At 49.2% G+C, this 24,948-nt stretch overlaps 1 protein-coding gene across 2 annotated transcripts in view; it reads left to right on the top strand.

Moving 5' to 3' along the window:
* LRP1 (LDL receptor related protein 1) overlaps positions 1-24,948 on the top strand; it is a 1,437,817-nt gene that overhangs the window by 638,445 nt on the left and 774,424 nt on the right. For both annotated transcript variants that reach the window (XM_086966724.1, XM_086966716.1), the window contains exon 44: positions 14,346-14,538. In XM_086966724.1, the coding sequence (XP_086822850.1) occupies positions 14,346-14,538 (193 nt within the window). The remainder of the gene's footprint in view (positions 1-14,345; positions 14,539-24,948) is intronic.

Below are 24,948 nucleotides of genomic sequence, written 5' to 3'. Positions count from 1 at the left end.
TTAAGCCATTTTTGTGGCTTAATGGCACTTTGTAAATATGGTACCAGTTCATGCAGATATCTGCAATGGGCATGGCTGTGGGCGTTCCATTCCAACACCCATTGCTTCTGATGCTGCCCCAGATTTACAAGGATGTGTACATTTGAAGCAGCGCCAAAAACTAACCCCATGCAAAAGAATGGCAATATGAGGAGAAATACCTTTATTTCTCCTAGTTTTTGCTTTTTCTATCTGTGCTGCATTCTGCAACACACATAGAAAGAGCAAAGGGCCATGAATGATTGTTTACGTGCACAAAGGTGTCCCTTCCTGCACATAAACAATCATTTAATAATGACAAATAACATCGAAGTTATTAATCACCATTATTGATTATGTGCAGGAAGGGGGCACCTTCCTGCATCAGAAAAATCATTCCCTGCAACGAAAGCACCCTTGCACTATGGTGCAAGGGTGTCAGCGTTGGCGCTAGACAGCTAAATTTAATGCCAACGCTCTGGAAAACACAGTGGTGCGCCGGAATACTTGCAAATACTGCTCATCCCTGCGTTTTTTAAATATCGGAGCGGTGCGCTGCCAAATTTGACGCAGCTATGCGCTTCGACATTTCATTGTACATACTCCTGAGCGCTCTTTCCATCGCTATTATCATTGTTTCAATCTTTCTACCTATAAAACAGTGCACACATTTCTGAACACTAGCTTGTTGTAGATACTGTCAGACCCTCCAGGATTTCACGGTTTGCCGCGAAATCGGCACTTTTTAGGTCGAAGGCCTAAAAGGCTGCGCTTGCGCAGTCTTAGGCATGAGATTTAATGATTTGTAGTAGCGCAGAAGGTTCCGCCTCCATGCCCTCTCTCTCCTTCATTGGCTGGCTTCCTAAACGGAGGCCAGCCATTGGAGGAGAGAACGGTCACTTCAAACAAGCCCCGTCTTTTTCGGATTTGGGGGCGTGATTTTTTGCGTTCTTTAGACAGTGACGTTGCCTGTCACTCAGAACCACAAAACCACGCCCCCAGATACGAAAAATACAGAAGCTGGCGGGCGCCATTTTTTCTCGTCTCCCTGCGCTCTCACTCCTCCCGTTCCGAGCTCCAGGCGTAGGAGACACAAACTCTGGCTTCCCGTTCTTGCCTTCTGCCCCCAGGTAAGGTTCCTAACTGTTTTCTGTTTAGCCATATCTCCGCCAACTCGGAACACTCCCTCTCGTGTTGTATGTCCGTGTTTTTTTTATTTCAAGGTGCGGGTAGAATCGGGCTGCTGGCGGGCGCCATTTTTTCTCGTCTCCCTGCGCTCTCACTCCTCCCGTTCCGAGCTCCAGGCGTAGGAGACACAAACTCTGGCTTCCCGTTCTTGCCTTCTGCCCCCAGGTAAGGTTCCTAACTGTTTTCTGTTTAGCCATATCTCCGCCAACTCGGAACCCTCCCTCTCGTGTTGTATGTCCGTGTTTTTTATTTCAAGGCTAATAAACAGGCTTGCGCAGAGCGACTTCATTAGTCGGGGAAAGCAACGCGATATGGCGGGGTGATGGCCTGGAAGTGACAACTGTGTCTGCACACAGGAGAGCATGGCTGGAGGGAGAGGTGGGCGAGGCAACAAGTAACATGGAGAGTCGAGCCAGACTCGAGCTAAGAGTCCGGCTGGACTCTCAGAGCACGATTCGAGTCAGGATCACACAGTTTGGTCACACGTGGAGCCAGGATTTTTAGTTTATCATTATGCAATTCACCTATTAGGTGGCTACCTCCGTCTCTCGTTTTTAACATCAACTGTTTATGCTTTGTTTTTAATTCTATGTGCGTGACCCTCACAGCCTCTGTCCCTGCAGCACATCTCGCCTCAGCCTACCCTGGGCCTCGCAGTGTGGGCTCCCCCTCTCTCACCTCACCCGCACAGTCCCTCCCCTCTGTCCTCTTGCACCCCCATCCCTCCACCACTTCCACCCCTCTGTCTCTGCGCACCCTCACAGTTCCCCCCCCCCCCCCCCCCCCCCCCCCGTCGCCGCCCACCCTCACAGTCCTACTCCTCTGTCATCTCGCACCCTCACTGTCCCGACATGGCAACGCCGATTTCCCGCCGATGATACCCGGCTGTCGCTTCTGTTTAGCCATATCTCCGCCAACTCGGAACCCTCCCTCTCGTGTTGTATGTCCGTGTTTTTTATTTCAAGGCTAATAAACAGGCTTGCGCAGAGCGACTTCATTAGTCGGGGAAAGCAACGCGATATGGCGGGGTGATGGCCTGGAAGTGACAACTGTGTCTGCACACAGGAGAGCATGGCTGGAGGGAGAGGTGGGCGAGGCAACAAGTAACATGGAGAGTCGAGCTAAGAGTCCGGCTGGACTCTCAGAGCACGATTCGAGTCAGGATCACACAGTTTGGTCACACGTGGAGCCAGGATTTTTAGTTTATCATTATGCAATTCACCTATTAGGTGGCTACCTCCGTCTCTCGTTTTTAACATCAACTGTTTATGCTTTGTTTTTAATTCTATGTGCGTGACCCTCACAGCCTCTGTCCCTGCAGCACATCTCGCCTCAGCCTACCCTGGGCCTCGCAGTGTGGGCTCCCCCTCTCTCACCTCACCCGCACAGTCCCTCCCCTCTGTCCTCTTGCACCCCCATCCCTCCACCACTTCCACCCCTCTGTCTCTGCGCACCCTCACAGTTCTCCCCCCCCCCCCCCCCCCGTCGCCGCCCACCCTCACAGTCCTACTCCTCTGTCATCTCGCACCCTCACTGTCCCGACATGGCAACGCCGATTTCCCGCCGATGATACCCGGCTGTCGCTTTAGGGGTGGATGAAGGGCAGTTGTAGGGGACCTAAGACCCGGGGAGTTCACAGCCCCCCTCTCTTCGGTTAGTTGCATTCGGCTCAAGGTCAGCAAACACCAGCTCAGCGGCCGAAGCCCGGCTCCAGGCGCTACCCAGCAGTCTGCTCAGAGGTCGGCATGGCCATTTGCGTCGCCAGTCAGTGACATGTATCGTGTAATTAGGGCACACTCTGCTATCTTGTAATGAAAGGCTAATAAACAGGCTTGCGCAGAGCGACTTCATTAGTCGGGGAAAGCAACGCGATATGGCGGGGTGATGGCCTGGAAGTGACAACTGTGTCTGCACACAGGAGAGCATGGCTGGAGGGAGAGGTGGGCGAGGCAACAAGTAACATGGAGAGTCGAGCCAGACTCGAGCTAAGAGTCCGGCTGGACTCTCAGAGCACGATTCGAGTCAGGATCACACAGTTTGGTCACACGTGGAGCCAGGATTTTTAGTTTATCATTATGCAATTCACCTATTAGGTGGCTACCTCCGTCTCTCGTTTTTAACATCAACTGTTTATGCTTTGTTTTTAATTCTATGTGCGTGACCCTCACAGCCTCTGTCCCTGCAGCACATCTCGCCTCAGCCTACCCTGGGCCTCGCAGTGTGGGCTCCCCCTCTCTCACCTCATCCGCACAGTCCCTCCCCTCTGTCCTCTTGCACCCCCATCCCTCCACCACTTCCACCCCTCTGTCTCTGCGCACCCTCACAGTTCTCCCCCCCCGTCGCCGCCCACCCTCACAGTCCTACTCCTCTGTCATCTCGCACCCTCACTGTCCCACCCCTCGCAACCTCACTGTCTCACCCCTCGCACCCTCACTGTCCCACCCCTCTGTCACCTCTCACCCTCACAGTCCCACCCCTCTCTCACCTCTCACCCTCACAACCCCACCCCCTGCATTAAAATACTGCTTTCACTCTCTGCGGTGTCTCTTCCCATCGTCCTCACGCCCTCTTCCTCTCAGCCCCCATCCCCCCACAGTGTTCCCCCTGCATCACCACGAACCGTCTGCCCACCGACACCCCTTCCCTGCATTTCTCCACCCTTACATCCTCACCGTGTGCAGCCCCCCACCTCACACCTCCCACTCCTCCGTCACCCATCCTGTCACACCTCCCAGCCTTGCGTCGCCCTCTCCCTCGCTTCACTCTCACAGTGGTATCCCTCACCTGTCACGCGCCTGCACGCTCTCACCATCCACTCGCTTCCTTCCCATCGTACCTCTCACTGCCTGCATCACCTTGCCCATACCTCCTCCCCCCCGCAGACTCCCAGCGCCTGACCCTATTCATGCTGAAAGCTGGCAGTGTTTGCTGCATCTCGTGATTAACCCCTACGTGTCCTCGCCCTGCCTGTCGGTGCTGCTGGGAGCTATGCCTGCCCTCCTCCGGAGCAGACTCCGCACTCTGCCTTAAACATCTGCCCTTTGGGACTGCCCTTGAACTCGGCACCGCTGCCCTGCCCCTACCTACGGTGGGCAGGAGCCCCTAATGCCAGAGGAGCCCGCTGGGGGGCACTGAGCAGAGAGGAACTTTTCATTTGTGGAGTAAGGGGAGTTTCAAGGGCTGAGGATGACGTCACACGGGAAGCTGCGGAAGGAGCGAGGGGTGCTGGCGGAGTACGAGAGCCAAGTCAAAGGTAAGTGCCCCAAGCCGCCGCTCCCCCCCCCCCCCCCCCCCCCCCCCCTCCGTAGGTGTGTGTCTGAGGCCTGCTGGAAGGGTGGGAGCTTTGGTGTCCGTGAGCGGGAAGTGGTATAAACATCATCATTCTGTGGGGTCTACACTCCTCTCAGTGCATCTCATCTCCCCCCATAGAGCATTGATGTCTATACCACTCAGTGCATCTCATCTCCCCCCGCTACAGCACTGAGGCCTTATCATCTGTCAGTGTATCTCAAGCATCCGACTGTCAGAAAATGAGGCTAACACACCTCTCTCAGTGCATCTCACCCTCTGCTGCCAGAGACTGCGGCCTTATCATGTCGGTGTATCTCACCCCCTGCTGCCACAAAACTAAGACTGAGGCCTGCACACCCCTCAGTGCATGTCAACTTTCCTTCTGCCCGAGAAATGACACATACATAGCTCTATCAGTGCATCTCACCCCCCCCCCCCCCCTGCTGCCAGAGAACTGAGGCCTGCACAGCTATTGCCATTGTAAATGACAATACCATTTATTTATATATAAAAAAAAATGTCTTCTTCCTTCGCTTTTTCCTTCTGATCCCTTTACCTCCACCTTTTTTGTGCTAAAAGAATGATAATACCTGTAATCAAGTGTGTGTATCCGTGCCTTCCTTTAAGTTCGCTGTGCTTGCTCCCCTGCCCCCTGGCTGTGCTTGCTCCCCTGCCCCCTGGCTGAGCTTGCTCCCCTGCACACTGGCTGTGCTTGCTCCCCTGCCCCCTCGCTCTGCTTGCTCTCCTGTGTGTGTGGCTCTGGGTGTTTGTGTGGGCTCTGAGTGTGTGTGTGGGCTCTGGGTGTGTGTGTGGGCTCTGGGTGTGTGTGTGTGGGCTCTGGGTGTGTGTGTGTGGGCTCTGGGTGTGTGTGTGTGGGCTCTGGGTGTGTGTGTGTGTGTGGGCTCTGGGTGTGTGTGTGTGTGTGGGCTCTGGGTGTGTGTGTGTGGGCTCTGGGTGTGTGTGTGTGTGGCTCTGGGTGTGTGCGGGGGGCTCTGGGTGTGTGTGTGGGGGGCTCTGGGTGTGTGTGTGTGGGGCTCTGGGTGTGTGTGTGTGGGGCTCTGGGTGTGTGTGTGTGGGGCTCTGGGTGTGTGTGTGGGGGGTCTCTGGGTGTGTGTGGTGGTCTCTGGGTGTGTGTGGTGGTCTCTGGGTGTGTGTGGTGGTCTCTGGGTGTGTGTGGTGGTCTCTGGGTGTGTGTGGCTCTGGGTGTGTGTGGGTGTGTGTCTCTGGGTGTGTGGGTGTGTGTTACTCTGGGTGTGTGGGTGTGTGTGGCTCTGGGTGTGTGGGTGTGTGTGGCTCTGGGTGTGTGTGGCTCTGGGTGTGTGTGGCTCTTGGTGTGTGGGTGTGTGTGTGGCTCTTGGTGTGTGGGTGTGTGTGTGGCTCTGGGTGTGTGGGTGTGTGTGTGGCTCTGGGTGTGTGTGTGGTGGTCTCTGGGTGTGTGTGTGGTGGTCTCTGGGTGTGTGTGTGGTGGTCTCTGGGTGTGTGTGTGGTGGTCTCTGGGTGTGTGTGTGGGGCTCTGGGTGTGTGTGGGGCGTTGGTTGTGTGTGTGGGGCGTTGGGTGTGTGTGGGGGGCGTTGGGTGTGTGTGGAGGCTCTGTGTGTGCGGCTCTGTATGTGTGTGTGGGTGGCTTTGTGTGTGTGGCTCTGTGTGGGTGTAAATGCAATAGGTCCTGCATTTGCGAGCGATTACGCTATTGGCATTGTAAATGACAATGCCATTTATTTAACGATTAAGCTATTGGCAATGTAAATGACAATGCCATTTATTTATGAATAAAAAAAAAAGTCAACAGCAATGCCAATAGCTCTACCTTTAATAATGCCGAGACCATTGCATTGTAAATGCTTGTGTAAAAATGCAGCGATTTTTACAAAAGTGCCCACGAAATCTAGGCATCCAGACCCCTTTCAAGGGGGTGGGGCCGGTCTGCGGAGGGGTGATATGTGTGTCTTACATTTTGAAGTGAAATGTTCTGTTTGTTGCATAAATAGGAGAGAGAATAATTTCCTTAAATAACTTATGCTGCTAATTTACTCTACCGCTCTCTGCATAGGTCCACCAGGAGAGCCAGAGTCGAGAAACACTGAACTGGCAATTCATTTCCAGTCTTATTCAGTGCATGCAAATATAGCTTATGTAGATATCCTGAAAATATTAAATGGATCCACTGATTTAACACATTCTCTAAAAAGAGGCACGTGCGCCGATAGACATCATGAGAAAATGAGTAAAAGATATAACCACAGCCGGTACTGGCCATTTCCTTTCATAGGTGATCATATCTCCTGACAAGCACCAGGATATCCAATGACCTGAGGCACCTGCATTCATGCCTTTATCTGCTAAAGATTGCCGATTGCCGAAACACTCATTTAGATGAAATGACGGCCTGCACACCAAGCCTCCATCCGAGGAGGAAACTCTGCTCCTAGGTTATCATCACTACTATCATTAGTGGCAGCCTCCGCTCCGTGGGAAGCCTGTGGAGGGGCTGCTCTGTGGGACCCGCCAGGGGTGCTCTCTGCTGATCCCACGATCGAGGGGAGAGAGGCGCGTTGTAGGAGAGCATCCAAAGCATTTCAAAGAAGGCCGTCTCTGTAATTATAGGAACATTTCAATGCAGCTGCAGACCATGGGATCCGTCCCTGCCGGAAGTCTGACTCTACCCCAGCCCTTCTGGGGGCTTCCTTCACTCTCCTGGCTCCTGGACGGGCCCTTGTCTGGAGACGTGCACTGCGCGGGCCTCTGAGGGCCCTAGCGGGGACTTCAGTGTCCGCAGACAGCAGCGTCAGATAGATCAAGGACAAGAGGAATACAGCAGTTCCAGGCGTCAACGCACTACAGACCAACACACTGGGAACAACACACTCAGACCATAAAACACACCAGGGAACAACACACACAGACCACAGACACACCAGGGACAAACACACACAGATATCTGTTTGTTGTAGTAAAAGCCGCCAAATAAAATGCAGCTAAATTGCAGCTAAATTTCCATATTTTTGCCGCTAAATTTCCATTTGTGTGCCGCTAAATTTGCTAATCCATTCAGCTATATCCGGGGGGGGGGGGTCTGATTAAGGAATAGTGCAATGCGTCACACCTTAATCACGTACTTTGCAATGAAGAAATAATGCAATGCGCACCGCTACAATCATGTACTTTGCAATTAAGGAATAATGCAATGCGGGCCGCTACAATCCTTTACTTTGCAATGGAGAAATAATGCAATGCATAGCGCTACAATCGTGTACTTCGTTAGGCAGAAATATTGTCAGGCGTCCTAAGACAGTCCTGCACTTCGTTAGCAGCAATATTGGCAATGTGTATTACGACAGTCAGTGTAGGAAGGTACATCCTGACTATGGTTGCCCCCAACTTTTTTGCCCTGTGTTTTAGCTGGTTTTGGACATAGTCGACCTGGGACCCTGCCAATCAGGACCCCAGGCCTACTGCTCTCTCTTTAAAGTGGATTCCATGTACCCTAGGTACATTTCCAATTGGTACTGGGCCACCCTATCAGACCCTGTAACTCAGGGCATGGGTGTACCCAGGGCTGCCAGGGGCTGCAGCATGTATTATGCCACCCCTGGCTGGCCTCCTAAATTTGACACAACTGGCTGCATGACAGCTGGGGCAAAGTCGTGTAATCACCCTTTGCTGTAGGTGTAGTATACCTATACCTAACCCTAAAATGGACACACAGATTCCTGTCAGTCACTCCTATGGCAGGCCTTGACAATCCTGAAGGCAGAGTGCTTGGAATCGTGTGAGATGGTGCTCTGGCATGAGCTGAGCCTGTCTGCAGCTTGCGGAACCAAGTCCTAATAGCTGTTCCATGATATCGCATACCATATACTCTTAAGTGCATTATAATCCTCGCGGTTAAATGCTAACTTTGGTATTGCTTTATCAAAACATGTTGAGTAAGGTGTCATACGAATTGGAATACTAACCCCTCGCCAGTTCTGGCGACGGGGTTAGCATTCCACCCTTCTAGAGGGACACGACATGTATGTAACTGTGAACCCCGGTTAAAGTTAACTAAAGCCTCAGCTCCACAAAATGGATGCTGCCACCACAGACACGAGTCTGACCCCCTGCAGCTGGGAGTCCTTCCAGCGAGGGGAGCCTGGACAAAGGGTTTCCTGTCAGGGGCGGTGCTAGCACCGTCCCAGACATGGTTTTGTGTATCCTGGGTAGGCAGGGCTTTACAGGAAGGTGACTGCTGAGTGGCACCCCGGTGCTCACTACGCATAGGCCGGTCTGAACCAGTTCCAGGGGCACACCAGCCCCTGGCCTGGGGAAGTCCGGCATGGCAGAGGGGTGTAACCACCCCCCTCCTAGTCCCACCCATAGGCAGGACCTAGTCACCGGGTCAGCCCCCTTTTTTGGTATAAAGATGGGAGCGGGCCCCCTGTTAAAATTAGATCATCTTTGGAATCAAGACACGACTTTCTGCGAAAGGACTTCACGATTTCTTCATCAAGATTCTCCCTTGTGGCTAAGGAGTAGTCACCCTGCATCCGCAGGCACCATCCTAAAGAACACTGCGGTCTGCTGCAAGTCCTTCATCACGAATCCGACGACCCAGCTCGACGAGACCCGGCTTCCCTGGCACCTCTGACCTCTACTCACCTCTACAGCCAAGCTGAGAACCGTGAGTGCGACGAGACCTCGAGGGACCGACGATCGCCAAGACTGCACGACATCTTTACTGCAAGCCCACCGTGTCCTCCACGGGTGAGTGCTTTGGGGTCCGAGAAGCCCCGACCCTGCGCAGCTCCAGCACCCAAGATCAGCCTCCCTGCATCTCCACGATCTGCGTGGGGCCCTTCTGCTGTTTGCTGTGCACCGCGTTGTTTGGCTACTAGCCGGCTGGCTTGTGGCCTTCTGAACGACGCCCGACGACATCACTGCTGCTGGTCTGGTTGCTCCAGACTGGCCCTTGCTTCCTTCTTGAAGAGAGGCACCCCGGACCCTCCTGGTCCACTCCAGACGCCATTTTAGGTCCACCGCGTGGGCTTGAATTTGCCAAGGCTTTGTTGCCCAATCCTGGGTCCAGCGACGCCGACAGCTTCTATCTTCGTGGGACAGCTCGATCCTCCTTCCTGGTCGCCGACAACGCCTCCTGGTCCGTGAGATCTCCGAGCCCAGCGTCACCTACACGCCTTGTCGAGGTGGCTACCATCCGGTGCCCTCCTGGTGCCCACTGACTACTGGCTAGTAGTCTCGAACTTGGTCCCCTCTGCTTTCAGGTGTCATCTTCCATCGATCCAGGCTTGGATCCACCGAACTTTCTTCACTGGTCGCCTGCCAGCAACTTCTTTCTTCCAGGCTCCTGGTCCGTCAACGAGGATTCCCGACGTCTTTTGAGTCCTATGCAGCTGCAGCCCCTGGGCTAGGTAACTTCGGCATTTCGGTGCCCCAGCATAGCCTCACTATCCAAGGCTCAGAATCTACTTTCGTTTTCTCCCTACCAGGTCGGGTTTGCCCGAGAACACTAACTTTGAAAATTCTAGCTACCATAGACTTTGTCCCGCATCTCGCGTGAGAGTGCACACACTGCACCCGAGTCCCCTGGGTCTCCTAGAAGTAATCTAACGATTCTATAGTCAAGTCCTAGCGATTCCAAAGCCTATTAGTACTGTACTTACCTGCTAGTAATTTCGCATTCCACTTTTCAAGTATATGGTTTTCCATGCCCCTCGGGCATTTGTATATACTGTGCTAACTTAAGTATTTTTGTAAGAGATTTGGTTTGTGCTTAGTACCCTGTCCTCATAAAGAGTACAGGGCTGTTGTGATTCTTAATAAATAACTGTTTATTTTCATAACACTTGTGTGGTGTCCTTTCACTTGGTGTTCAAGGGGTATATGTGGTATAACAGCTGGCTTAACACACCCTCTCGAGTCTTTAGCCTTAGACTGCTCGTATCCACGCTACTAGGATAGCTGGTCTATAAGGTTGACTTACAACCAATCATCAATAAGGGTTGCTGGACTGATACATAGTGTTCACTAGAATAGTGACCACTGCATATCAGGCCACCTTCTCACAGTCAGTCTCTTCGATAACAGTTGTCCCCCACGCGTATCAACAATGACATAAAATACAGCTTCTCACTCTGGCCCCAGTACTGTCGCTCCTTTGGCCAGTACGGGCTCCAATCTGTGCCGAAGTAAAGGCTCATGTCGCCAGAAGGACTGAGAGGCAGAGAGTGTGTCCCTCCGAGCCCGTGCCCTGCCCAGGCAGTGATCCACGTTACCCGGGGGGTGTGACCCCACTCTCCTCCTTTAGCAAACTGGGACTTCGTGCAGAACTTTCTCAATGGGCCTCAGTGGCTCAGCCTGGCATCTCAGCTCCTCAGGGGCTGCCGTTTCGTGCCGCGACTGTTAGGAAGGTCTCAGGCGGCCGCAGGGGACACGTACCCCACACCTCTGAGATTATGGTACTCCGGGTGCACGTTCACCACAGCACCCTCCGGGTCTCCTCTTGGCACAAAGCCACACACACAAGGCTGATGGGACTTCACGCCGACTCCGAGTGCACGTTCACCAGGCACTCCTTTCTGCGGTCTCAGAGGGCACCAAGACACGCACACCGCGCTGTAGAAACTCACTTTCTTCTGGTGCACACGATGATCAGCCGATCACCTCCACAGTCCCAGGTTGCACCAAAGCACACACACTGCTTCACTGAGGCTTACTCCAATTCTGGTGCCTGATCTCCAGGCGCTCTTCACCAAAACTTTCGGCTGCACCTCGACAAGCTCATTGCTCCGAGCCTCACTTCTCCTCTGGTGCACTCGATGACCAGGTGCTCTTCACCAGCACCTCCGGTGCACCCAGACACGACCCTGCACTTCTGAGACTGACTCCACTACAGATGCACACGTTGACCAGGCGCTCCTCACCAACGCCTCGTGTGCACCACGACACGCACCATGTGCATCCGAGAATCACTTTACCTTCGATGCACACGCTGACCAGGCGCTCTTCGCCAATGCCTGCGGTGCACCAAGACACACACCCAGCGCGTCCGAGACTCACTTCACCGTCGATGCACCCGCTGACCAGGCGCTGTTCACCAACGTCTCCTGTGCACCACGACACGCACCCAGCGCGTCCGAGTCTCTCTTCTCCGTGTGTCCAAGATCACAGCGCACACCATCGGAGTGTCTCAAGCTGCCAGAACAGGTTCCCACCGCTTTGCTTGAAACTTCTCCAGAAACCTGTATGTTCCGGTGTTTCAAACCAGGAGCCAGCTCACCTCTGACCCTTGGGGTATCAAGATACAGCAAAAAAGGATAGTCTTCTTCAAGCAGGGGGACCCAGCGCACAAAGCACAGTCCCAACATCCTTTTCTTTGGTTCAAACTGCAAACTGCAGACCAGCCCCAGATCATGAAGCAAGGATTGGTCCTTCCCAGCAGTCCTTTCAGTTGTTCCTTCCTTAGCAGAGGATTCTCTTAACCACAAAATGGGTCTAAGCCTTTTCAGTCTCAATCCATTTCTATTCCAACGTTCAAGCTTGCGGTTGCCTGGTTGGAGACACCTTACTCAGACTAACTTACTTGTAAGTCCCTAGTTCATGGTACCAGTGGTACCCAATGCATCTAAGTTAGGGTCTCCCCTCAGTTCCTGCAGCACTTGCTGTGCCACCCAGAGTGAAACAAGGTAAAACATGGCTCCCATTTAGCCACTGCATACTGGAGGGGCAGGTTTAAACTGCTAACTTGACTTTGCGATTTAAGTTCATGGCAAAGCCCAAACCTCTCTTTTTAATATATGTAAGTCACCCATATGGTAGACCTAATGAACCCTAAGGCGGGGTGCTGAGTGCTAAAAGTGGAACATATACTTTTACATATTCCAGCAGGGGAAACTCTAAATTGTCGTTTTTATTGTGGAAGGGCTCGTACCCCCCTTTGACAAGTACAGAGTTACCGGCATAAACCTTAGCCCTGCTAACATCTGGATGAGATTACTAAAGTTGGTACAGTAAGGTATCAAAAATATCATTGCATAAATTCCGATTTAATAGTAGCATCAAATGTAATGTCACTGGTTGGCAAAATGTAGCTTTAAAAGTTGCCACTTTAAGTGCACAAGGTTTCTAGTATCCGTTTATTGTTGTACTTGTGGTCTGTCTTACAGACAGGTTTCTTCCCTCCTCAGGAGAAGTGCTAAAGATTACCAGAAAAGATAAGAATAGAGGCCTGCAACTGGAGGAGGTGTTACCTTCCCCAGGCAGGAAGCAATACAGGTGTTAGCCCAAAACGCAAGCAAATGGAGAACACTTGGGAGAGGGGCTGCTCTATTGTTTAGGTAGACAGACTGGCAGTAGGGACAGTGAAGGGGAAGCCAGTTGTCAAACCGGTTTTCTAAGGGCGTGTAGCCCACTTAGTAACCACACCTCTGGGTTGGGCTAGGGAGTTCTGGATGTAGAGAGAGCGGTTCTGCTATCTTGGGAGTGGGCAGAATGGTGCCTCCTGGGATAGCTAGATGGTACACTTTGCAGGTAGTGGTCATAAGGAGGAAAAAATCCTGGTAGCCCATTGGTTGCCAACCGCATCCTACCCGGAGGGCATTTCCTACACTTAGGGCACCCCTGGCATCCAGAACTCCGATCTCGACTATATGAAGGACTGCCATACATCACCAGGTTCCCGGTAAAGAGAGGCTGCACCGACGTGGACTGCACCTTCTGCATCTGATGGCTAGCAAATAAGAGAGAGAAGTCTTCTCCAGAGCCCAGCCAAATAAAGGAGACTTCAAGGTTGAGCCGGCTGACGACCTATTCGCAGCACAGGGACACAACAGCTGAAGAAACCTGCTAAGGGTGAGTGGTAGCCAAGATTCCTGGACTGCCTCTCCCCATCTTTGCGCAGCACCAAGGACCAGGACTCAATGCTTAGAAGTTGAACCTGAATGTGCTGAACCTGAAAGAGTCATTGAAGTGCAGCTTGGTCTCCAAGAAGACAAACTACAGCCCAGAGAGGGATTCCACTGTGACCACAACACCGGCCAACTGGTAGTCCAGTGGCAATTGGACTGTGGACAGACCGGAGAGGAGCTCGAGGAACATCGAACCGTGTGTCTAAGGCCCCTCATCATCTTCGTGGACTGAGGTTTCCCCCGCTGACTGCGTAGCACCCACAGCATCCTTGAACATCTTCAAGCATACTGTATACTCAGCATCAGTACCACTTCCATAGAAATCTATTGAATAAGGATAAAGTGAATGGAACTGCTGGAATACTGCTTCTTTGGAAGAGGCTGTGGTTTCTGAGGGCCTTGCTGGTCCCCCTGACTGACTCCATGCCGGAGTTGGTCACCCCAAGTGACCCTAACTGACAGCATTACAACTTGCCCATCTTTTTTTTTGCTCAATGTTCTGGGTCAAATTTGTTGAATTTGCCAATGCTTGTTTGTGGTTGAGTGAAATGCTGTGATTTACTATACCTTGTAAATTCTATATTTCTGGAACCCTCTGGTGGATCTTTTTCGTTGTGCAATCTAAAAATAGTCTATTTTTTTAATTGGTGCTGGATTTATTTGTTTGTTGTCAATTTCCCCTGTAATTGTTTTGCTTAAATGCTTTAAACTTGTTCCTTTGTGTAAGCCTTGCTGCTCAGAGCCACATATACCTAGGGTTGAGCTGAAGGTTTGACAAACGAACCCTAAAGGCCCAGAAAGGGTTGGTGAGTGTATTACACAGTGAGGTTGCGCAACCACTCCATATAATACGCCTCATTCCTTCCCACCGCCGTTATAACGCATTGTTTATTTTGTAAAATGTCTTCCTGTAGTTATTGAAACTACTGCCCCTTTGTACATTTGCAGGTCGTTCTAAAGTCAGAGCCAGTTCATCCCTTTGGCCTTGCTGTGTATGGAAACTACATTTACTGGACTGACTGGGTGCGCCGGGCTGTCCACAGAGCCAACAAATACTTAAATATCGACATGAAACACCTTCGAGTGGACATCCCTCAGCAACCTATGGGAATCATTGCAGTGGCCAATGACACCAACAGCTGTAAGTCTTGATTCCATTACCCCATCTGGGTTCTTCACCTGAATATCCTTCTGTGCTTTCAAATGACAATGCTTCACAATACGATGCCTCTGCTTGTATAAGACAAGTTTTCAGCTACACTAGATTTAAACCATGCAAGTTCCCACATTCCATGGTATCCATTGGGCTAGATGGGAGAAATGTGCTCAATATATCCTGGTTTCATTTTCTGGTCCGGGATACAATATGCACATTGTCTGCATTTCGTTTGGTGCAGTAACCTGCAGGCAGGAAGGGGGCTTCGTTATTTTCATTTCCAGACAAACAAAAAAGCCAGATATAAACGGCTACCAACTCTTTTGCCCAAGTATCATTTTGGCAGGGAGCCATTTGGAGCCGAAGACCCAGAAGCCAATGCAATGGAAGGATACAAAGGCACACAGCTTACCACTTCACACGTGCTTTAGAGAAACTGACTTTGAGACAGGATTTTGACTTTGTCCACTCCCCCACCCCCTCTCTTTCCTGGAAGTGATGTGCATGTACCTTAAGAATGAAATATCAGTGTGTAGGAAAGATTACACTAATAATGATTTAAATGGGACCTATTATTGTGTTTTTCATTTAGTTCTTTTATAGATCTACTCACCCCAGTGTGGGTGTCAGTGCGTTTTATATCACACATAGAGACACAATAAATTCTACAATGTGTAAATCAATGTAGAGGGAATGTTAATTAAAATAATGCAGGTTGTAAGGTGTAGGAATCCCATCTTGTCCATACTTGTAGATAATATATGTTCAGAGCGAGCTATTGGGGAAACACAACGTCAAGATATAAAATGTAACACCGTGATTGGGGTTGTCTGTACTAACAAGACTTTATTAATTCCTAGGGGAGCCCTTCTTTGCAATCTTACAATACCAATAGATTGAGAAAAAACCCAATAAGGATCAAACCCATGACTTTCAGTTTGCATGCAGCTCCTTGATGCCGGTAAATAGATCACGATGGCATATTAGAAGGATTGCAACTTAAGAACTAGAAGTAACAAAATGATGTCAGTGTCACAAACAATAGTCCACTTAACTATCTAGATAAAATACAAATCTGTGATCTGCATCTTAGACGATGTGCTTTGCAGCAGGCACATTTACCCTCCATGCTACATTGAGTCAAAACTGATTGGACAAACACAGAACTGCATTAGCCACCAGAGTTTTACTTTCCGCTATTATAACCCTCTCACAATTGCTGGGCCACAAAGATCTCTACTGCATGGGTCTTAACATTGCAGTCTCTGTGTGACCAGTTAGGAATGTTATAAGTTTGTCCTAGTTGCCAATTTCTTTGCATCAGAATAAAACAAAAAAATGTTCAAGCTCAACCCTTGTTACTCCACCCAGTTTCTTCTGTCGCACCATGACTCCTAAAGTATGGGTTCCATGAGTCATTTTTCCCCCCAATTCCATCACTGCTCATCTGTGAGGTGCAGCTTCCGTTCTGTAGCACCGAACGCACATCAGCACCTTTAAGCTCACTTTTCAGACTTACGGCGTGTTACTGGGAAAGACACAAGTGATGGCGGAATGCTCGAATTAATTTTACCCACTGGTAAATACCTCTGGCCTACAGCGGAGTCTGCCGTTTGCGCTCACCGTTCCATTAGTCAGGGACCAACGTTATGCCAATCAGCCTCAGTCCTGCTCCAATAGAAAGAGTCCAGTGCAACCTGCCAGAGCAAACCGCCTCTGATGGGAAGACATGCAGCACAATACTCTAATACGGCATTCTGACCATGGTTTTGACACCAGAACAAAAGCTACGGGCCAGTGATGTTGTGACCGAACACAGAAGTCCTTTACATGCCACCTTACCCCAATGTGTTTTTTCTGGACAGCCCTGTGTTTTCTCAGAAATGAGCTCGACGTTTATTCAAGCTCGCTGCATAAGCAGAAGCTGCATTAAATGGTTGTAAGCGCATCCCCAGAAAGGGATATACTTTGTCAATAAAAGGGGTCACACTTTGGTTGTTTGTCAATTAAAGCCAAAAAAGACATTGAGCCCTCTCCAGTGGGCTCCCTCGATACTCGAACTCCCTGTAGGAAATCGCATGGAAACCCAGACATTATGCAGGGCATAGCGGCACAGCTTCTTCAGGCCACACATCGGCTTTCGTCACTACAGCCCTAACTGTCGGCTGGTTTCAACCACTGGCAGACACTCCAGCTTTGCTTAAGAATGAAGGAAAAAAAAACGTAATTAGTCACTGTGAAAACATGCCTAATTAATTATGGGTTCTTACCAACATTTTGTAGCGGCAGCCCTGTTGGAACCGTTGAGTGCCAGGGACAGCCTCCGCCTGGACGCCCTGTAATTCTGCTCCTGGATTACAGGGCCTCTCCGCGCCCTGTCAGTGCTGGTATAATGGCAGGATTTGCTCCAGTAATAAACGGGTGAGCTACAAAGCCCCGTCATTATCTACCATGAACGAAAAGCAATTATCTGAGGACTGAGCCATCCAAGGCCAGGAAGCAGCAGTTTGTGAATGGAAAAAGCTCTTCAACAGCCGTCCTTGTTCGATTTCTTTATTTCAGAAAATGTAGGCCTAGCTAATGCTGTCCAGTCATGCACCTGTAGGCCGCAACAAAAAGAAGCATTGCCAAATATTACAAGGAAGTCACTGGACTTTTAAGGCTACAGAGGCAGAATACATGAATTGTAATTAGGCCCAATTCAAAGCGGCAATGCCACTAAGTAACTTTAATTGTTTAGAAGGTATTCATGGTCTTTGTGTGTATAGGCATTATATGTTAATGCCTTAAAGATTAATTAGATAACTGTTAATGCTTTGATGTGTTGATGAAACAATATTTCACACCATCAACTTCATCAAAGTTCCCAAATAAGAAACTGAAAAAAGAACAGATAAATAAGTAAAAAGTAAAACTGAGAATAAAAAGCATGAGAGGGGTGAATAATTATAAATTAATAAAGATAGGAAATGAGTGAAAATAAAGGAGAAACAAGAAGAGTAGAAAAAGAGAGAAAAAAATGGGAAATGGAAGGATAAACACCAGAAAGTATGAATATAGACAGAAGGGGCAGAAATCAAGCAAGAAAAGGAAAGAATAAATGTGAAGAGACCAGAAATAATGAGAATCTTTTAATACTGCTGGACAGTGGTAGAAATGCAGCAGAACCTGAACGCCACATTTCATTAGTTTTGTTACATAGATTTGCTACTCCTTAACATGTTAGCAGAGGGGTGCAGACGTAATGATTTTAGAATATCTGAAACAGCCATCGAACATGCTCGCTTCTTGTTGGTATGATATACTAATCATAGTGCAGTATTCATACTTTTCAAATGAAACCTTAAAGGGCATTGTTGTTTGCATCTACTAATGCGCTTTCCACTTTGGTCTGTAGGTCACTTCTGTAGTGTTTACAGCATTTTTCCCATAACAAAGGGTCCTAACGCAGAGCGATGCTAGAAAAGGAGGATCAAACATATACTGATTATTTCTTTCATATTCCACGGACAGAACACATTTTATTAAAATAAAATGGGGCAAGGGGTTGCACAACGAAGATATATACTGAGAGATGCTTTACCAACCCTACCATTAAGAAGTAAGGAGATAGGGCAGAGGTCCGTAAACTGTCCTTTCTATCTAAACATATGACTAGCAAAGGGCAGGAGGACTTGATAGGGTAAAATATGAATCTTTGTAGCGTATCTCAATGCTGGCAGTGGGCATAGATTTCATATGCCCAAAGAAAACGTGTCTATTGATCTGTTCTGCTGGGCCCAAATATAACTCTATTGACCACTTCCTTGACTCCGTTAAGCAGAATTTGGTACCTATTTCTGTGTAGTTCTGCCTTCCTCCAGGGTGCATTATCGATAGAGCAGTGTTGGAATCACCACTGTCTGCATATGGTTGAGCCTTGCATTTCTGAAATAGGAATTGCATTAAAGAGACCAGAGTACATCCCAGAAAAGTCTCATCAAACACAGGAGTATAATATTCCCAGCATCATCTTTGCACAACTGGGCCGGATTATTATATTTGTACATATACTGATGCAGTTTGTGTGTATACTCCATAACCCAAGGTTTCTAAGCGAGACTAAAGTAAGTTTCGAAAATGAATGAGGTGATAATGAAAGCAATAATGGTGTGCTATCTGTTTATCCTCTTGAGGGCCTTCATCCTCTTTTGAGCAGCTGTTGGAGGGCTGTCTCTTATAATGTTATCAACGCATTCTATATCAAGTGTGAGTAGAACTGGATACTTAGTGGAAACAGATCACTGTGTATTGCAGGATGTGTTTTGGGTGATTAATATGTACTAATTGCAGATTAGGGGTGTAAGCTTTCCCCTTGCATTGACCAGTAGTCTGGATGATAGCGCTAGTCTTACGGGATACATATTTCTATATTCTCGTCTTACAGACATTGCGTACGGTTTCAGGTGGGCCAGAAGCTTTTTCAGTTTTCCATGCTGCCCTTTGGCCCTACCTGTGCACTTCGGGTGTTTGCAAAGGAGATGGTGGCAGTCACAGCCCAACTGTAGAAGTTTGCAATACCAGTCTTCCCATATTTCGATGACTGGCAACTGAAGTCGGATTTGCCTCAAATAGTTGTGAACTACCTCCAGACAACTGCCGATCAGTTGGCATTGTTAGGATTTTCCATCAACGTGCTAAAGTCACAACAACTCCCCTTCATCAGAGCCATTCTTGACACGGTGCTCTTCAGAGCTATCACTTCACCTCATTGAGTCTAGGACATTTGGGCTGTGATTTCAATGTTTCAGCCTGCTGCTTGAGTCTCAGTGAGGTCAGCTCTGAGGCTTCTTGCAACCACCTTGTGGACCATTCCATATGGAACATTTGGGCGTTGCAGTGGAATCTGAACTCTCAGTGGGTTCAGCACTAGGGAAAATATTCAGATTCCACTCAAGTGTCAACGGACACTGCGATAGACCTGCAGTAGTGGCTGCTCAATCATAATTTCCCCGGAAGCAGGCCCCTCTCCGTACCCCACCATGAAATAACAGTTGTGACGGATGCTTCTTTACTGGGTTGAGGAGGTTATCTTGGAGAGGAGGAGATTAGAGAACTCCGTTTCCCAACAGAGGCTCACCTCCACATCACCTTTTTGGAGTTAAAATAGATTCACTTGGCACTGACACAGTTCCTTCCAACAATCAAGGGCGAACGGGTACAGATTCTCACAGACAAGCAACCTCCATGTGATACTGCAACAAACAGGGTAGAATGGGGTTGTGGGTCATATGACCGGAGGCTCTACACCTTTGGAAGTGACTGATTGCTCATGGAATTTCCAGGATTGCCCAGCACCTGTCCCTTCCTGGTGCCATGTGGATCACAAATGGTGGTTACACTCAGAGGTGTCATAGGACATATTCCTGCAGTGGGCAGAACCATGGCTTGATCCTTCCGCAGAGAACGTGTAGTGTCATAACTTTTGCATTTTTGAGTTCCCAAGACAGTCTTCCTTAGGAGACACCTTTCACCTACATTGGGGCTCAGGACTCCTGTATGTATTTCCCCTCCTACCTGTCTTTCCAGGGTGCTCAAGAAAATCAAGAGAAACCGGGCTTAAGTCCTACTAATATTGCCGGGCTGGGCAAAGAGAATGTGATACCCAGAACATCTAGCCAGGAACACAAGTCCTCTGATCTGGTTGCCCTTTCGAAAGGATCTCCTATCACAGCAGCAGGGCTGGGTCTTGCACCCGAGCCTACATAATCTACAACTAAGTTTGTTTATACAGGACGGTGTGAGAAATTTGTTGTGTGGTATTCTTGCTCCTCGACACATCCAACACTTACAAGCTTCATTAACTGATTTTTATCATTGGCCAAGCAAGACCTGGCTGTGGCCACAATTAAAAGTTACTTATCAGTCCTTTCGGCCGTTTTAGATATACCAGCTCAGCCATCCCTCTTCAGAGCACCTGTTGAGATGCGTCTTTGATGGGGCTGAACCATATGTTCCCACCTACTTTTATAATGCTGCAGTGGATCTAAACCTTGTGTTGACCTACCGGATGTGCTTGCTTTTGAGCTTCTACACAGTTGTCCTTTATAAAACAGTGTTCCTCATCACCTTAACATCTGCCAGGTGGCTGAGTGAAATGCAGGCCTTGTCATCTATTCCATCACTTGTTTAATTTTTTCCAGACAAAGTAGTCCTTCGAACAAAAGCAGCATTTGTGCCCAAGGTAGTCATGACCCTTTTATATAGGGCATTTGATCCCTTTATTAACATTGTATGCACTGCCTCATCCATTGCATGAGGAATGGCTGCATTGCTTCGATTTTAAGAGGCCCTTTAGTTTTTTATATCGAGGACCAGGGAATTTTGTCAGGGTGACCAACTGTTGTGTTTTCTGAATAAAAGCAGGACAAGTTGATACAGAAAATCACCATCTCTAGATATATTGTCTCACTATTGAGATCTTGTGAGGAAACAGGCTTTTTCTTGTTTTATGTCTAAATAGTTGTAAAAATAAAAAACGTCTAATTTTATAAATTGGTGTTGAATTTGAGTGTTGTCGATTTCGTCATTAATTGTTTTGGTGCTTTTTAAATGCTTTACACATATTCCTCTGTTTAAGCCTTGCTGCTCAGTACCACAGCTACCCAGGGTTGAGCTGAGGGTTTTACAGATAAAACCTACTAGACCTAAAGAGGTTGGCAAGTGTTTTACATGGTGAGGTCGCACAATCATACCATATAATGCACCACATTTCCTCACAGATCTGTAATGAGATGGCCAAAAAGCAGCCCCCAGAAGGTTTCAAAGGTTAATCCACCAGAGCAAAGGCTGCTACCACAGCGCTAGTGTGCAGTGGGCCAGTCTTGAACATTTGCCAGGCTGCTACATAGATGTACCCCCATACTTTCACCAAACACTAAATTCTGGATAGTGAGGTCTGGTGGGCCAGTCATTTTGCCCGATCTGTCCTGCAGGATTTCCTGGCTTGAGTGATTTTAAAGATCTAGTGCCTGGAAGCACTGATTTTGTATTTTTTTTGTTTTTAAAGGTGAGGAATCTGAGGTTAGAAGTCTATCAGAAGAACAAGTTGCTTACCTTTGGTAATATCTTTTCTGATAGAGAGTATTTAACCGTAAATTCCTTACCTGACTCCCCCTCCTCTCAATTGTCTGGAATGATCTCAGTCACTTCAGTCGCATGTCAAAAAGTGCTTCACATGGTTTCATATTAATTTCTATGGGCTCCACATCTGTTGGCATGGATGGAGCTCAGAAAGAACCTTACACCAGCACAAGCAGGTGTCCTATATATACTGGTGATTTTGTCATGTGCTTGCAGGACCGGAGTGGCACAAGGTAAAACAATGCCACACAATGCCACCTGCTGGCACAATGGACATTTGCTGTGCAAAAACTTGCAGATCCAGTCTGCCCCCAGGGGATCTTCTTCAAAAGGAGAGGAACCTGCAGGTAGATAGTCTCTACCAGAAAATATGTTACAGAATTCAAGTAACTTGTTTCTGTGTTCCACTGTGGCTGGATGAATGGAGATGCAGTCTCCCTAGGAAGGAAGCATTACCTGTTTTTTCTTTTTTTTTAAGATGTGGGAGCTAGTGTGGCTATACCACTAGAAGTTGTCAGATACTATATTTACTCTTTCCATGGCTAGTGGTATTTTTAAAACGTAGAAACAGATACTCATGCTATGTGTCTCCCTACATGAGATGTTTGAGCTGGGCCTCACAAAAACATCTGTCATTTCTGGTACAGGCTAGACAAGCATGCCCTGGAAAAGTGGCTGTACAGTTCTTCAGTGAAGTATAATTTGCAGTTGCTTCTAGATAATTCTAGTCAGCTGGGCTGCAACTTTCTCCTGGACGACATACCCTTTGTGGGTGTCCTCTGGTCACAGTTGGATTCAGCTGGGCTTGTGCTAGTCTCGCTCTTATTCAGTTACCTGCTCCTCTCCTCTCTCACAGTAGCAAGGTGCCTGCAGTTTCCAGGACTTGATCTCTATCCTCAGCCAAAACAGCCAGCAGCAAGATACTCTTGCTAGTGAAACATAACTGAATTGGTGTGCATTTTCTCTTTGAGTCTGATGGTCTACAAACATCTGTCCCAACAGTCCAGTATTTGTTCTTTGTGAGTGCTGGAAGGAAGCCAGGTCCAACCAAAGTGCCAGCACCTTTCTTATTCTGAAATTTTCCCTTAGTGAAGAAGAGGTTGAGCTTTTGGTTTTTGTCTTCTTTTTCTTCTGTCTTATTTGTCTACCTTCTGGGCTTTCCTGCTAAGGATTAACCAGTCAAGGTACGGGTTAATTTGACCCACACTACTTGAGCCCCAGTATCAATGGTTGCTAGGCAAATGTCAGCACAAAATGGGAGAAACAGAGGAGTGTGTTAGAGATTCTTTCAAGTCCCCCGTGGAGGAGTCCTGAGACCATAGCTTCCGTCTTGCTGAAACACTGCAGAATCAAAATTAAAATAATGTTATGTTAAGTTACATGGTTTATATAGTGCTTGCCCAGCAGTTACTTTTTATCTTCGAGCTTTGGTACAGTGAATACTGCAGTTGTATTTGCTCACTGGAAATTGGAAGTGCATTTTGTGACCAAGCATCCAAACCGTTAAGAAGATTATGTTAATTTGTATTTAGTTAAAAAAAAAAAAAAATTGTAAACCACTGTTGGAAAGTGGGTTATTGGTAGGGGGAAATGTAGGTCTGCCACTGGCAATAAGGCCACTAACACATGGTAGGGCCCAGCATAGGTCTAAGAAAATGATTCCTATGTCAACTCTTGGTAACGTGGCTGCAAGCAGACAGGCTTAACTTCAAAGACAGGTATGTAAAGCATTCAAAAACACAATTTCAGTAAATAATTAAGGGACAACACAAAATAAAAATCCAACACCAATTTATAAACATCGGTAATATTTTTATCTTTTAAATGCACCAAAACGTAAAAAATCCACTTTAGGGAACCAAAGATATGATTTTTTTTAAGATTAGTAATTTTCTAGTACTTAAAAACCAACAGTGCCCCTTTTAGTCATTTCGTTATCTGAAAGAGACACGTTAGTGATAGATTCCTTACCTTAGAATATCCCCAGGCGTCAGACTGGATCCGGAATTTTTTTGCGTAGCAGTACCCTTGCGCGTCGGTAGGCGTCGTCTGCGGCTCCGCGTCTGTCGTCGGCGTCGTGGGTGCCGTGATGACGTCGTCTGAGTACTTAGACGCGGCCTCCGCGTGCTGACGTCAGTTCTTCTTTTTTCCGCTCCAGCAAGCGCAGATCTGGAAAAAGCAGTACTTCTAGTAACTTTTTGACGAACTTTTTTGATCATTTTGATCATCTTTTCGAAGTCGTACGACTCCGATCGGTGCCATAGGGATGCTGGATTCAAGCACTGCGAGGAATGCGACCGCACAATGTCGGTCACGGATCCTCACCACCTGTGCCTAACTTCCTAGGCGTCGACCACGACGACAAGGCCTGCTCCGACTGCCGGGCCCTCTCTTCGAAAGCCAGGTGGGAGCGGTCCCGCAGGCGACTCGAACTCCGGCAGTCGGCCCCGCGCCGCGAGAGGTCCCGGTCCCACGGGAGGTCGAGGGACAGGTCGCGGGGATGGAGCCACCACAGCTCCGGGAGTCGGCACCACTCCTCCGGGTCGAAGTCGTCAGGTAAGAAACACAAGAAGTCGAAGAGGCGTCATCGCTCTTCTGACTCCCACTGATGCTCGTGCGACGCGGCCGGGGGTTCGGTGACACCGCCCACGCGGCTCCGTCGGAGTCGCGGGCGTCGCGTCCAGGCCCACACCCTCCGGTCCCTGGGCGAGACGAGATGCCGGGGGAAATCGGGCGCTTCCTCATGGCCATGAGGTCCCTCTCTCCTCAGACGGGCTCCGCGGGGCCTTCGGGCCCAGCGGACCGTCTGGGGCCCCTAGCGGGTCGGGGGCTTCCCGCGCCGTCGAGTGCTTCGACGCCGCCGGCGCCTTTGGGCCCGGCGCCGCAGGGCCCAACGGTACCGACGCCGCTGGCGCCTTCGGGCCCGGTGCCGCAGGGCCCAGCGGTCCCGGCGTCTTTGGGCCCGGCGCCGCGGGACCCCACTGGACCCGCTTCAGGATCTGGGTCGTCGCCGGTGGACCTTACGACCCCCCCGGCGTCGGTCCGTCAGGTGTCACCTCCGGCTCCGTCCTCGGGCGGCGCCGTCCCCAATGCCTCCCTCGCTCCGGTTCCGACATCGGAGCGGCGCCACTGGGCGCCGATCTCGACGGTGCTTTGGGAGCTTTACTTCAATGAACCGGCCCCACTGGTTGACAACCCTGAATTTCAGGAGATGGGTGATGAGGAGTATTGGGAGGGGTCTGAGGACCCTCTGGCCCGAGAGTGTCAGCCTCT

Source organism: Lissotriton vulgaris, chromosome 1_1 (assembly GCF_964263255.1).
Source record: "Lissotriton vulgaris chromosome 1_1, aLisVul1.2, whole genome shotgun sequence".
Classification (NCBI taxonomy): Eukaryota; Metazoa; Chordata; class Amphibia; order Caudata; family Salamandridae; genus Lissotriton; species Lissotriton vulgaris.
The sequence above is the reverse complement of the archived record's forward strand: the minus strand, read 5'-3'. Positions and strand labels throughout refer to the sequence as shown.